The 14240-nt window shown below is 45.2% G+C and overlaps 2 protein-coding genes and 1 long non-coding RNA gene across 5 annotated transcripts; 2 read left to right on the top strand and 1 right to left on the bottom strand.

Annotated features, from left to right (window-relative positions):
* Nucleotides 1-1361: 1361 nt before the first annotated feature.
* Nucleotides 1362-2946, top strand: LOC141994470 (uncharacterized). The gene is made up of 2 exons (XM_074964706.1): nucleotides 1362-1836; nucleotides 1968-2946. Exons 1-2 carry the CDS (start codon nucleotides 1441-1443, stop codon nucleotides 2652-2654), a joined length of 1083 nt encoding a protein of 360 aa, XP_074820807.1. The 5' UTR covers nucleotides 1362-1440; the 3' UTR covers nucleotides 2655-2946.
* Nucleotides 2947-3624: 678 nt separating this feature from the next.
* LOC141994471 (uncharacterized) lies at nucleotides 3625-5970 on the top strand. Of its 3 annotated transcripts, none has more exons than XM_074964709.1 (4): nucleotides 3625-3674; nucleotides 3783-3840; nucleotides 4405-4509; nucleotides 4646-5970. In XM_074964709.1, exons 2-4 carry the CDS (start codon nucleotides 3798-3800, stop codon nucleotides 5404-5406), a joined length of 909 nt encoding a protein of 302 aa, XP_074820810.1. In that variant the 5' UTR covers nucleotides 3625-3674; nucleotides 3783-3797; the 3' UTR covers nucleotides 5407-5970. The 3 variants fall into 3 exon arrangements, with proteins under 3 accessions (XP_074820810.1, XP_074820808.1, XP_074820809.1); XM_074964707.1 differs by having other exon boundaries at nucleotides 4643-5970; XM_074964708.1 differs by having other exon boundaries at nucleotides 3671-3840; nucleotides 4643-5970.
* Nucleotides 5971-12174: 6204 nt separating this feature from the next.
* LOC141994469 (uncharacterized) lies at nucleotides 12175-13935 on the bottom strand. The gene is made up of 4 exons (XR_012641133.1): nucleotides 13886-13935; nucleotides 13720-13777; nucleotides 13049-13153; nucleotides 12175-12915 (listed from the first exon to the last, which is right to left on the bottom strand). It is a non-coding gene; the product is annotated as an uncharacterized LOC141994469 (long non-coding RNA).
* Between the last annotated feature and the right edge of the window lie 305 nt (nucleotides 13936-14240).

Below are 14240 nucleotides of genomic sequence, written 5' to 3'. Positions count from 1 at the left end.
TTTGCAGCTTGTCACAGCCGTACAGTATAAAATGGAGTCCAGGCTGGTGGGTCAGTGGGGCTCAGTGGTGACCCAGCTCCAGGTGGCACCCTGGGGAGAACCTGTCACAGTGGGATTCTGTGTCTGCACAGAGCCCCTCCCATTTCATGGGGGCTCCATGCCAGCACAGTGGTCTGGGCCTGTGGTTCTCAGTTCAGGACTGGGACTGTAGACTGAAAAGGTTTGTTGGAGGGTTTGATTTAGCATGTGCATAAGATTACAGGATTTTTTCTATGAGGACAAGGGAGCATTGGTGGGCTTAGTGGGAGCAATGCACTTCAAGGACAGATTTTAAAGCAGAATCGGATTCTATCCCTCTGCTCATAACGATGGTTTCTGAGCCCATTCTGGTAGGGAAGGTCTTTGCAGTGTAGTCCCATGGGGAAGTGCCTTTGTGCAATGACCATGGCTGCCTACATAGACCTCTGTACGGACTCTAGCCCAGAGAGTGAGGCCTGAAATCTCTATTGCTTGAGCTAAGAGTCCACCTTGAGTTGTAAGGCAGCAGGAGGCTGTACTTACCAGGACCAGCCAGTAGAAAGACACTGTCACATATGCCAGACTGGTGAGTAGTATAAGGGCCCTACCATCAATCAAACCCTGACCCCGCCCCTTGACCCCTTAGCCCCGCCCCCTTGACCCCTCAGCCCCGCCCCTTGACCTCTTAGCCCCACCCACCGGAAGTCCCGCCCCATGGGTTATTACTTCCGGGGTCAAGGCTGCCACATGACCGGAAGCAAGGTGTGTCATGTGACACCCACCCCACCCCTTGACCCCTTTAGCCCCACCCCTTGACCTCTGCCCCCCCACCGGAAGTCCTGCCCCATGGGGTATTACTTCCAGGGTCAAGGCTGCCACGTGACCGGAAGCAAGGTATGTCATGTGAACCCTCTAACAACTCCTCCCACTGCCCTCTACCAATCAGGATGGGTTTCGCCCCGTAGGACTTCCCCCCCAAGAGGAGCGTTGACCAATCAGGGCGAGTTCCGGAGGGGGGTGTCCTCTCCGGAAGTGGGTCTTGTGACCCCTCTAACAACTCCTCCCCCCCCCCCCAATCAGGATGGGTTTTGCCCCGTAGGACCTCCCAGAGAGGAGCTTTGACCAATCAGGGCGAGTTCCGGGGTGGGGGTGTCCTCTCTGGAAGTGGGTCTTGTGACCCCTCTAACAACTCCTCCCCCCACCCCGCTACCAATCAGGAGGGGTTTTGTTCCGATAGGACCAAGAGGAGATTTGACCAATTAGGATGAGTTCCGGGGGCGGGGTGACCCGTCCGGAAATGATTCGTGTGACCCCTCTAACAACTCCTCCCACCAACCTCTACCAATCAGGCCGGCCCGAGAGCAGATTTGACCAAAATAGGGCAGGTTCTGGGATGGGGTGAACCACCCAGAAGAGGGGCGTATGACCCCTCTGCCAATCAGAGCGCAGCACCATCACCCCATAAGGCCCAGCGTCGGGCAGAAGAGGCTGTCTTTTACCAAGAGCGCGTGTTTTAGAAATCGTGGAAACATGGACTCCTTCACCACCCCCGTGAGAACTTCGGACTTTGTTTTAGCCCCGAGGGCCTTCAACAAACCGCGGAGAAAGCGCTACATCAGCGACAGTTCCGAGGAGGAGGAGGAGGGGGCAATTCAGGGGAGCCCTTTGGCCCAGCCATTGATGGATACCCCGGACCCTGAAACCCAGCCGCTTGTGGGGCCCCACGATGAGCGTGATGGCCTCTTGTTGGCCACCCCCCGGGAGGAGGAAGGTGATCGCAGCTCGGGGAAGTCACTAGTGGACAAGATGAACGCTCAGGTAAATGAATGCTTAAGAAGTGACGGTCGGGATGGGGTTGTAACGGGACTAGGAACCAGGGATTGTGTAAATCAAAAACCGAGCAGTGGGGTGCTTACGCTGTTTCTTTTTTGAAAAAAATCTCTCAACAGCTCAATGATGCCTTTCTAGAGGACCCGGAGACTCTAGACAGCGTTGCACCAAGCAGCGAAGATGAACCGGGCCCACCTTGTTTTTGCTCAACGCCAATACAAAATGTTGAAGAGGACTCCGAGGATGACGGCTATGAGGAGTTTAGGAGGAGGCTTGGCATGGAACTGACTGAGCCAGTGCCACGTCGTGAGCGTAACAAAGTCATGCAGACTATTGTACGCGTTGCTGTTTATTCTGTTCTTAATCACTGTCTTAGGGAAAAGCTTTTTGAAGATTGTGAGGGCTGTGTCATAGATGCACCAGGCCAGCGGCACCATGACTGTGTGACTTGGACTTCAGTGGATATAAACTGCAAGCTCCGGGGCCTGTGTGCTGAGCTGTGTTTGGAAAGCTTATTAAACACTGTGATTGCCATAGGTTATGCTATGCAATGTCTATGCCTAACCCAAGAACATTTAGCACAAGGGGTGACCTTGATAAATGCTGTGCAATTCAGTGGAGACCCTGACCATGTTTTAAAGAAAATGACCAAACCGGAAGATGCCTGCTTAGAGCGTTATATTGACCGTCTGGTCCGCACAAAAAGTTACAGAACCCTGCTTAAGAAAAAGGCTATTTGTAAGAAATCTAAAAGGATTAAGTTAGAAAATGGTGAGGTGCCAAACATGCGATATAAAACTTGGTAGCTGTAAATTTTAAAAAAAAATCTATTGAAAAGGGCTTTGTGACTATTTGTATTTCTGTTAAAAGGTCTCTGGCCCTTAAGGGAGCTTAAAGTCTTTTTTTCTTTCTTTCTTTTTTTAATGGAGCATCTTGGTTTGTTTTGAAGGAGCTGTATGTCTTTTAAATAAAAAAAATTGTTTGTGAGAACCTAGCTCTTGTGTCTTTTGTGTAAGAGAGACCCATTTACAGCAAAAAAAAAAAAAAAGCTGAAATGTATGTTGTGGGAGGGGGAAAAATACCCTAAAAATGTGTTTACAATAAAACAAACGGGGATGGTTCAGACATGTGGTTGAGTACAATAGAGTTGACTTATTCTGTTGAACTGAACGGGTTTAACCACCCCCCCCCTCACTGAATAGCCAGGGTGACTGTGATTACTCACCCTTGTTGCCATAGGGTTAATTTTGATGGGGGTGCACCCATAGTAAGGGAGGTGGGTGGGTGAGGATGGTGAGTTCTGATTAATATGAAATGAAATAAAACCTCAGGAGTTTGCAGATGCTATTGGGCAGTTTAAATATAACCCCTGGAGTTGGTGGAACGCTATAGGCCAGTCTAAATATGGCCCAGGAGTTGGTTGAAGGCCACGGGGCACTTTTTCTAGAAATCACCCCCCGTTCCACCAAACTTTAAGCATGAAAGAACATGTTTTTAAAAACAAAAACAAGCCCCAAGACATTCATTGATAGCTGCAAAGGGCCCCTCACTTGAAATGGTTACTGTAAGAAGGCCCTACAGGGTGGGGGGAACAAAAAGTATTTGAACTTAAAAAAGAAAAGCAGCCCAATTGTGCAGAAAAACTTATTCCCCACCCCCGATCACAAAAGGGAATGCTAGGGAGGGGTGATCCAATCAACCTGCTAACTATTTTGAAACAAAAGAGTTAGGATGGTGTAAAAAAAAAACAACAAAACCTCAGGTAGCTTGGAGACTGTCTCTTTCAACAGAAACTCTCTTGAATTGCTGCTGGGCTGCAAGTGGAGGTATGTTCCCTGGTTTTTTTTTTTAACTCTGAAAATATATATATATTATATAATGCCATTTTTTGGCCATGCTATCTTAGTAAATAATGGTGCATATCTGTATTGCAGTGTGATCTGTTTAGCATGGAGCCAGTAACTTTAAGTTGCAGTTCATCACCAGGCCAAGGTAAAAACCATTTTTAACTGTAGTTGTGCTTAATAACTTCAGGTATTACATAGGTTGAATAGGGATTTGGGAGCTAATACTAACTAACATTTTGGCTTGTTTTTCTTACCCCAAAGACCCCAAGCACACATGGCTGGGGCAGGGCGGGGGCCAGAACAACCAGGGATCTTTTTAAAAGCATGTGGGTTTATTGAAAAGTATTTTGTTGCAAACAGTGTTTTAAACTCTGTGTGTGTGTGTGTGTGTGTGTGTGTGTAAAACATAGGCGGTTTTTAAAAAGTATATGTCTACAAACTGATGGTGATGGTGTGTTTCCAATTAGCAGGGTTTTTACTTTGCAAAATGAGATGTATTTAAAAAAAAAAATATTTGTGGGGGTTGTTTTCAAAGTGGTAGAAATAAACTCAAAACCTGTGATTGTTGTACAGCCTGAAATGGATTATTTTGTTTTAAAGCTATGACTTTTTTAAATAGAAAAAACACTCTAATGGATATTATTTTATTTTATTTTAAAGTTTACTAGACAGTTTCATGTGTTTTATTAGAATGTTGTTTGCTTTACAGCACGGTCAAAACTTGAGCGGGTAAAAATGCTCAAAAGAAAAAGGAAAGAGACAATTGAAAAGAAAAATTCACAAGTATCAGTGACAGATGGATGGATGAAGCCGGGTAAATATATTTTGCTTATTAGTCTGGTTAATTTATGAGGTTTTGTATTTTAAGTACATACATAGGTGTGGGTGAGAAAGCTGGCAAAGTTACATTTTTGTAAAATGCTTTTTTTCCCCCCTCCTGCCCCAAGCAGGCATATGCAGCCCTTCTGACAAGGCTGTAGTGGGAGCTACAAGGACCCCTCCCCGAGAACCACCAAAGAACCAGGAATCTGCTTTGAGACCTTTATCAACGCAAAACAGCACAAGAGTGCAGATGAAGCATCAGCCCAGTCCAAACCTCATTTACGTCAAACCCAAGGACAAAACAAAACACTCTGGTAAAAAACATCCATGCAAAGACAACTCCAGTTCCTCAGCGGCCACCGCCACGCCAAGCCCTGAGAAAACTGTGAGCGAAAACGCCCACATTCACAAACCCGGAACAGGCGCTCTAGGGATTGTGAATAAAAAACCAAGGATTGAAAACACCTGCGATGCCAAGGTATTGCAACCATGCAAACACAACTCCAGTTCCTCAGTGGCCACCGCCGCACCAAGCCCTGAGAAAACTGTGAGCGAAAACGTCCACATTCACAAACCCGGAGTAGGCACTCTAGGGGCTCTGAATGTGTGCAGAAACACACACATTCACAAACCCAGAGCAGGCACTCTAGGGGTTGTGAATAAAAAACTAAGGACTGACAAAGATCCCCCATATTCTAGTATTTGGGAAGAGTTTGATGCTTCATTCAGAAAACTGATGGACGCTGTATCTTCGGGGAGTCTAAAACTACGGCATTCTAAAAAGATTTGGAAAAAATACGACGCTTTGTTCAGAAAACTGATGGACGCTGAATCCTCAGGGGGCCTAAAAGAAAGGGGGGCTGGAAAGGGTGGCTCTGATCAGGCATGACTAGGTGTGGAAAGGGGTACCCTCAAGGGTGCACATCAGCTCGTGTGTAAACAAAAGGGCGGACGGCGCTTGGGGGATAAACAGATGGCTGCCAAAAAATTCCAGGCCAGGGTCGCTGTAAAAATTTTAAAAAGGGCTAAAGAGGTAATGAGGGAAAAAAAACAAAAAGAGATGCCCCCTACCAGAGGCTCTCAAACTGGCATGTCTGAAAATGGGGAGGCGAAATCAGACTCTGGTTTAGAAAATTCCCCAGAGTGCTCTCTAGACGGAGGCCCATCGACTCCCAATGCCCCTCACGGAGGCGTCTCAGAGTCTGACTCTCAATTAGTATCGGATGTAGAAGATGCCACTGATGGTTCCGTAGAGGAACCCCCAAGTAACCCTGAAAATGCAGAGGTGTATATGGAGAGAGTGAGAAGTTGGCAACGTGAATTACCTAGATTTGGGGGGTCGGTGTATTGTGAGGAGTTTCGTTTTGTCCATCTTGAGCAAATAAATTCAGCTCAACAGGCTGTTGAAGCCATACACAGAGGGATACAGCTAGTTCTTGATGATGTTAATGGTAGGGTAGGCCCTGATGATTACGTACAGTTACGTTTAGAGAGCCGTCGTTTAACTAACCCTTTGTTTTCAGTCAGAAGAACTAGGGATGAGCTGTCCGCTGAGGATTTCTTGAACCAGACCTCAAAGCTGCTTCAGAGCAATAGAGAATTGCATTTCGATGGGACGTTGCGCCTTGTTGTGACAGTTGTAAAAAATAGGGGTGGGGGCGCTCGAAGAGTTTTAAATTCTATCCTTAGTAGTCAGATTATTCATAAAAAGAGACAATGTTTAGTAGACCTGACTTACACCGGTACCAATCTATGTTTTGCGGGAGGGCTCTTGGCTGTCATGGCCGGTCATAAACCTACAGATGCAGAATTGTTAGCAGAGGCGAGAAAGTTGCACGAGAAACTGGGGTGGTCAGATCAAAAAAAGGTTATGCTCACTGATGTAGCAAAGTTTGAACAGCATTTAGGAGTTAACATACAGGTGGTGCTGTATGCGGTGAAAGGTGGCTGGGGTTTTTTTAAAACGGGGGGCCCCGTGTACCCTAAGACTTATTTCATCCTGTTGCACAATGAACATTACTATGGGGTTCTGGATGTGAAAAAGTTGTTCGGAGCAAAAAATTACTGTGAGTTTTGCCACACGGTGTACAGTCACGACCATTCTTGCAGGTATCGTTGCCGTCTCTGCTTGAGCGCAACATGCTCTGACAACATGGGTGTGCAGCTGAGGTGTCCTAGCTGTAAACTGTATTGTCGGTCCAAAGAGTGTTTAGACAGACATGTCAACTGTGCGTCAAAAAACCAAGTTGAATGCCTGTCTAAAACTTTGTGCGGTAAGTGTCAGGCGTACGTGGACAAGCAGCACAGGTGTAAAGGGAGGCGCTGTAAGCAGTGTCAGGGTTTGATCGTTGGAGATGTAGACATTCACCTCTGTTTTATGGACAGCCTTAGAAAGCCCGAATCATCAGAAAAGTATATTTTTTATGATTTTGAATGCATGCAGGAGACTGGGTTGCACACTCCCAATTATATTTTTGCAATGTCCCTAAAGCCGGAAAAATCCTGGGAATTTAAGGGTGACGAATGTCTTTCTATGTTTGTTAAGACCTTTATTGGCAAAGAGTTCCGGGACTACACGTTCCTAGCACACAATTCCAAAGGTTATGATGCGTATTTCTGTGTTAGACAGTTACTGAAGGAAAAGATGTGCATAGAACTGATCACTCAGGGCAGTAAACTAATGTGTGTGGAAGTTAAGGCCCTTGGCATTCGTTTTATAGACTCTTTAAACTTCTTGCCCATGAAGCTTAGCAAGCTCCCACAGGCGATGGGGTTTGAAGGTTGCAAAGGGTATTTTCCACATTTTTTTAACACTTTAGAAAATCAAAATTATGTGGGGCCTATGCCCGGTGTGGAGCACTACGGTGTAGAAAGCATGATGCCCAGGGAAAAAGCAGAGTTTCTCGACTGGTATCAAGACCACAGCTCTGAGACTTTTGACCTGCAGAAAGAGCTTGCGTATTACTGCCAGCAGGATGTAAAAATTTTGAGACAGGCTTGTATCCTATACAGAAAAGAAATTATGAATATGACGGAGAAGGTCGATCTAGTAGAGAGAGAACCCGGTAAATTCACTGAGATAAAACTGTGTATAGATCCGTTCCGGTACATAACGCTGGCATCCGTCTGCATGGCTATGTACAGGTTTATGTTTTTGGAGCCTAACACGGTAGCTCTTCTCCCTCCAGACAACTATCACAGACAGAAAAAGAGATATTCGACCCCATCTATCCAGTGGCTGTTGTATATCTCTCAAAAAGAACATATACAAATACGGCACGCTTTACAGGGTGGGGAACTACAGGTAGGCCCCTACTTTTTAGACGGTTATGCCAATATTGACGGGGTACACATAGCCTTTGAGTTTAATGGGTGTTTTTTTCACGGCTGTGTCGCCTGTCATTGTGAAAAAGCACAAAATCCTATGACGGGGACAACTTTTGGGTTTCTTTATTACAAGACGCAGCTCAAGACCGACTATCTAAAACGGCTTGGTTTTGTAGTGAGGACTCTTTGGGAGCACGAGTGGGTGGTGATGAAAGAAACAGACAGGGAGCTTGCGAGCTTTTTAAACTGAGCCCAGTTACCCCAGCCTCTCATGCCTAGGGATGCTCTTTTTGGGGGGAGGACGAACGCCATCCGTCTATATTATAAACCTAAGCCCGGCGAAGAAATCCACTATTATGATTTTACCAGCTTGTACCCTTTTGTAAACAAAACGAAAGACTACCCTATCGGGCACCCCGATATAGTTTATGACAAATTTGGACCCCTTGCAAATTATTTTGGAATTGCAAAAGTTAAAGTGTTCATCCCACGAGGCCTCTTTTTCCCATTGTTACCTGTCAGAGTGGGCGGCAAGCTTATGTTCCCGCTATGCCGAACCTGCGCGGAAACCGTGCAGCGGGAGACGTGCACCCACACTGACGAGGAGAGGGCCATCCTGGGGACTTGGTGCACTGTGGAATTGAATGCAGCCATAGCGAAGGGGTACGTGGTGGCTAAAATCTATGAAATCTGGCATTTTAATGAAAAATCTGATAAACTCTTTTCGGAGTACATAAAATTACACCTCCGCCAGAAACAAGAGGCTTCAGGGTATCCCAGCTGGTGCACAGACGAAGACAAACAAAATAAGTATGTTAACGATTTCTACCAGAAAGAAGGCGTGCTTTTACGCCGACACGAGATCAGGCTAAACCCCGCTAAACGCCAAATTGCTAAACTGTTTTTAAATTCTCTGTGGGGTAAATTCGGCCAAAGAACCAACCTACCCAATACCAGCATCGTGAGAGACCCTGACGAACTCTTTCAGTACCTATTTTCCCCCAACTACGAGGTTTCATCCTGTGAGTTTATCGACGATGAAACAGCGTGCGTATCTTGGAAGCACGCAAAAGACCGTTATTCTGTCTCTGGCAATACCAATGTTTTCATAGCCTGTTTCACCACTGCTTATGCCCGCTTAGAACTATACAACCTCCTAGACGGATTGCAAGAGCGGTGCCTGTACCACGACACTGACTCTGTGATATTTGTGAAAAGGGAGGGGGCCTGGAATCCCCCTCTGGGGGATTATTTAGGGGACCTCACGAGCGAGATCCCACCAGATCAACACATCACCGAGTTTGCTACGTTCAGGGTAATACCTTTGACCTTCATACAAGCCTTTCCTCCCGACAGTTTGTACCCGTATGTTTTTGGGCCTGCCGACACAAACTCGGTGATGTGTTGATCTGGTGGGATCTCGCTCGTGAGGTCCCCTAAATAATCCCCCAGAGGGGGATTCCAGGCCCCCTCCCTTTTCACAAGGGAAAAGGGTACAAGCTGGTAAAATCATAATAGTGGATTTCTTCGCCGGGCTTAGGTTTATAATATAGACGGATGGCGTTCGTCCTCCCCCCAAAAAGAGCATCCCTAGGCATGAGAGGCTGGGGTAACTGGGCTCGGTTTAAAAAGCTCGCAAGCTCCCTGTCTGTTTCTTTCATCACCACCCACTCGTGCTCCCAAAGAGTCCTCACTACAAAACCAAGCCGTTTTAGATAGTCGGTCTTGAGCTGCGTCTTGTAATAAAGAAACCCAAAAGTTGTCCCCGTCATAGGATTTTGTGCTTTTTCACAATGACAGGCGACACAGCCGTGAAAAAAACACCCATTAAACTCAAAGGCTATGTGTACCCCGTCAATATTGGCATAACCGTCTAAAAAGTAGGGGCCTACCTGTAGTTCCCCACCCTGTAAAGCGTGCCGTATTTGTATATGTTCTTTTTGAGAGATATACAACAGCCACTGGATAGATGGGGTCGAATATCTCTTTTTCTGTCTGTGATAGTTGTCTGGAGGGAGAAGAGCTACCGTGTTAGGCTCCAAAAACATAAACCTGTACATAGCCATGCAGACGGATGCCAGCGTTATGTACCGGAACGGATCTATACACAGTTTTATCTCAGTGAATTTACCGGGTTCTCTCTCTACTAGATCGACCTTCTCCGTCATATTCATAATTTCTTTTCTGTATAGGATACAAGCCTGTCTCAAAATTTTTACATCCTGCTGGCAGTAATACGCAAGCTCTTTCTGCAGGTCAAAAGTCTCAGAGCTGTGGTCTTGATACCAGTCGAGAAACTCTGCTTTTTCCCTGGGCATCATGCTTTCTACACCGTAGTGCTCCACACCGGGCATAGGCCCCACATAATTTTGATTTTCTAAAGTGTTAAAAAAATGTGGAAAATACCCTTTGCAACCTTCAAACCCCATCGCCTGTGGGAGCTTGCTAAGCTTCATGGGCAAGAAGTTTAAAGAGTCTATAAAACGAATGCCAAGGGCCTTAACTTCCACACACATTAGTTTACTGCCCTGAGTGATCAGTTCTATGCACATCTTTTCCTTCAGTAACTGTCTAACACAGAAATACGCATCATAACCTTTGGAATTGTGTGCTAGGAACGTGTAGTCCCGGAACTCTTTGCCAATAAAGGTCTTAACAAACATAGAAAGACATTCGTCACCCTTAAATTCCCAGGATTTTTCCGGCTTTAGGGACATTGCAAAAATATAATTGGGAGTGTGCAACCCAGTCTCCTGCATGCATTCAAAATCATAAAAAATATACTTTTCTGATGATTCGGGCTTTCTAAGGCTGTCCATAAAACAGAGGTGAATGTCTACATCTCCAACGATCAAACCCTGACACTGCTTACAGCGCCTCCCTTTACACCTGTGCTGCTTGTCCACGTACGCCTGACACTTACCGCACAAAGTTTTAGACAGGCATTCAACTTGGTTTTTTGACGCACAGTTGACATGTCTGTCTAAACACTCTTTGGACCGACAATACAGTTTACAGCTAGGACACCTCAGCTGCACACCCATGTTGTCAGAGCATGTTGCGCTCAAGCAGAGACGGCAACGATACCTGCAAGAATGGTCGTGACTGTACACCGTGTGGCAAAACTCACAGTAATTTTTTGCTCCGAACAACTTTTTCACATCCAGAACCCCATAGTAATGTTCATTGTGCAACAGGATGAAATAAGTCTTAGGGTACACGGGGCCCCCCGTTTTAAAAAAACCCCAGCCACCTTTCACCGCATACAGCACCACCTGTATGTTAACTCCTAAATGCTGTTCAAACTTTGCTACATCAGTGAGCATAACCTTTTTTTGATCTGACCACCCCAGTTTCTCGTGCAACTTTCTCGCCTCTGCTAACAATTCTGCATCTGTAGGTTTATGACCGGCCATGACAGCCAAGAGCCCTCCCGCAAAACATAGATTGGTACCGGTGTAAGTCAGGTCTACTAAACATTGTCTCTTTTTATGAATAATCTGACTACTAAGGATAGAATTTAAAACTCTTCGAGCGCCCCCACCCCTATTTTTTACAACTGTCACAACAAGGCGCAACGTCCCATCGAAATGCAATTCTCTATTGCTCTGAAGCAGCTTTGAGGTCTGGTTCAAGAAATCCTCAGCGGACAGCTCATCCCTAGTTCTTCTGACTGAAAACAAAGGGTTAGTTAAACGACGGCTCTCTAAACGTAACTGTACGTAATCATCAGGGCCTACCCTACCATTAACATCATCAAGAACTAGCTGTATCCCTCTGTGTATGGCTTCAACAGCCTGTTGAGCTGAATTTATTTGCTCAAGATGGACAAAACGAAACTCCTCACAATACACCGACCCCCCAAATCTAGGTAATTCACGTTGCCAACTTCTCACTCTCTCCATATACACCTCTGCATTTTCAGGGTTACTTGGGGGTTCCTCTACGGAACCATCAGTGGCATCTTCTACATCCGATACTAATTGAGAGTCAGACTCTGAGACGCCTCCGTGAGGGGCATTGGGAGTCGATGGGCCTCCGTCTAGAGAGCACTCTGGGGAATTTTCTAAACCAGAGTCTGATTTCGCCTCCCCATTTTCAGACATGCCAGTTTGAGAGCCTCTGGTAGGGGGCATCTCTTTTTGTTTTTTTTCCCTCATTACCTCTTTAGCCCTTTTTAAAATTTTTACAGCGACCCTGGCCTGGAATTTTTTGGCAGCCATCTGTTTATCCCCCAAGCGCCGTCCGCCCTTTTGTTTACACACGAGCTGATGTGCACCCTTGAGGGTACCCCTTTCCACACCTAGTCATGCCTGATCAGAGCCACCCTTTCCAGCCCCCCTTTCTTTTAGGCCCCCTGAGGATTCAGCGTCCATCAGTTTTCTGAACAAAGCGTCGTATTTTTTCCAAATCTTTTTAGAATGCCGTAGTTTTAGACTCCCCGAAGATACAGCGTCCATCAGTTTTCTGAATGAAGCATCAAACTCTTCCCAAATACTAGAATATGGGGGATCTTTGTCAGTCCTTAGTTTTTTATTCACAACCCCTAGAGTGCCTGCTCTGGGTTTGTGAATGTGTGTGTTTCTGCACACATTCAGAGCCCCTAGAGTGCCTACTCCGGGTTTGTGAATGTGGACGTTTTCGCTCACAGTTTTCTCAGGGCTTGGTGCGGCGGTGGCCACTGAGGAACTGGAGTTGTGTTTGCATGGTTGCAATACCTTGGCATCGCAGGTGTTTTCAATCCTTGGTTTTTTATTCACAATCCCTAGAGCGCCTGTTCCGGGTTTGTGAATGTGGGCGTTTTCGCTCACAGTTTTCTCAGGGCTTGGCGTGGCGGTGGCCGCTGAGGAACTGGAGTTGTCTTTGCATGGATGTTTTTTACCAGAGTGTTTTGTTTTGTCCTTGGGTTTGACGTAAATGAGGTTTGGACTGGGCTGATGCTTCATCTGCACTCTTGTGCTGTTTTGCGTTGATAAAGGTCTCAAAGCAGATTCCTGGTTCTTTGGTGGTTCTCGGGGAGGGGTCCTTGTAGCTCCCACTACAGCCTTGTCAGAAGGGCTGCATATGCCTGCTTGGGGCAGGAGGGGGGAAAAAAAGCATTTTACAAAAATGTAACTTTGCCAGCTTTCTCACCCACACCTATGTATGTACTTAAAATACAAAACCTCATAAATTAACCAGACTAATAAGCAAAATATATTTACCCGGCTTCATCCATCCATCTGTCACTGATACTTGTGAATTTTTCTTTTCAATTGTCTCTTTCCTTTTTCTTTTGAGCATTTTTACCCGCTCAAGTTTTGACCGTGCTGTAAAGCAAACAACATTCTAATAAAACACATGAAACTGTCTAGTAAACTTTAAAATAAAATAAAATAATATCCATTAGAGTGTTTTTTCTATTTAAAAAAGTCATAGCTTTAAAACAAAATAATCCATTTCAGGCTGTACAACAATCACAGGTTTTGAGTTTATTTCTACCACTTTGAAAACAACCCCCACAAATATTTTTTTTTTTAAATACATCTCATTTTGCAAAGTAAAAACCCTGCTAATTGGAAACACACCATCACCATCAGTTTGTAGACATATACTTTTTAAAAACCGCCTATGTTTTACACACACACACACACACACACACACACACAGAGTTTAAAACACTGTTTGCAACAAAATACTTTTCAATAAACCCACATGCTTTTAAAAAGATCCCTGGTTGTTCTGGCCCCCGCCCTGCCCCAGCCATGTGTGCTTGGGGTCTTTGGGGTAAGAAAAACAAGCCAAAATGTTAGTTAGTATTAGCTCCCAAATCCCTATTCAACCTATGTAATACCTGAAGTTATTAAGCACAACTACAGTTAAAAATGGTTTTTACCTTGGCCTGGTGATGAACTGCAACTTAAAGTTACTGGCTCCATGCTAAACAGATCACACTGCAATACAGATATGCACCATTATTTACTAAGATAGCATGGCCAAAAAATGGCATTATATAATATATATATATTTTCAGAGTTAAAAAAAAAAACCAGGGAACATACCTCCACTTGCAGCCCAGCAGCAATTCAAGAGAGTTTCTGTTGAAAGAGACAGTCTCCAAGCTACCTGAGGTTTTGTTGTTTTTTTTTTACACCATCCTAACTCTTTTGTTTCAAAATAGTTAGCAGGTTGATTGGATCACCCCTCCCTAGCATTCCCTTTTGTGATCGGGGGTGGGGAATAAGTTTTTCTGCACAATTGGGCTGCTTTTCTTTTTTAAGTTCAAATACTTTTTGTTCCCCCCACCCTGTAGGGCCTTCTTACAGTAACCATTTCAAGTGAGGGGCCCTTTGCAGCTATCAATGAATGTCTTGGGGCTTGTTTTTGTTTTTAAAAACATGTTCTTTCATGCTTAAA

The sequence above is a fragment of the Natator depressus genome, chromosome 10 (assembly GCF_965152275.1).
Source record: "Natator depressus isolate rNatDep1 chromosome 10, rNatDep2.hap1, whole genome shotgun sequence".
Taxonomy (NCBI): Eukaryota; Metazoa; Chordata; order Testudines; family Cheloniidae; genus Natator; species Natator depressus.
The sequence above is the reverse complement of the archived record's forward strand: the minus strand, read 5'-3'. Positions and strand labels throughout refer to the sequence as shown.

Bases quoted from the DNA above. Each gene is read 5' to 3' on its own strand.
- LOC141994471 (XM_074964707.1), top strand. From the start codon at position 3,798: ATGGAGCCAGTAACTTTAAGTTGCAGTTCATCACCAGGCCAAG. The intron at 3,841-4,404 runs GTAAAAACCATT...TTTGCTTTACAG, and splicing joins CAGTTCATCACCAGGCCAAG to CACGGTCAAAACTTGAGCGG. The intron at 4,510-4,642 runs GTAAATATATTT...TCCTGCCCCAAG, and splicing joins AGATGGATGGATGAAGCCGG to CAGGCATATGCAGCCCTTCT.
- LOC141994470 (XM_074964706.1), top strand. From the start codon at position 1,441: ATGACCCCTCTGCCAATCAGAGCGCAGCACCATCACCCCATAAGGCCC. The intron at 1,837-1,967 runs GTAAATGAATGC...ATCTCTCAACAG, and splicing joins TGGACAAGATGAACGCTCAG to CTCAATGATGCCTTTCTAGA.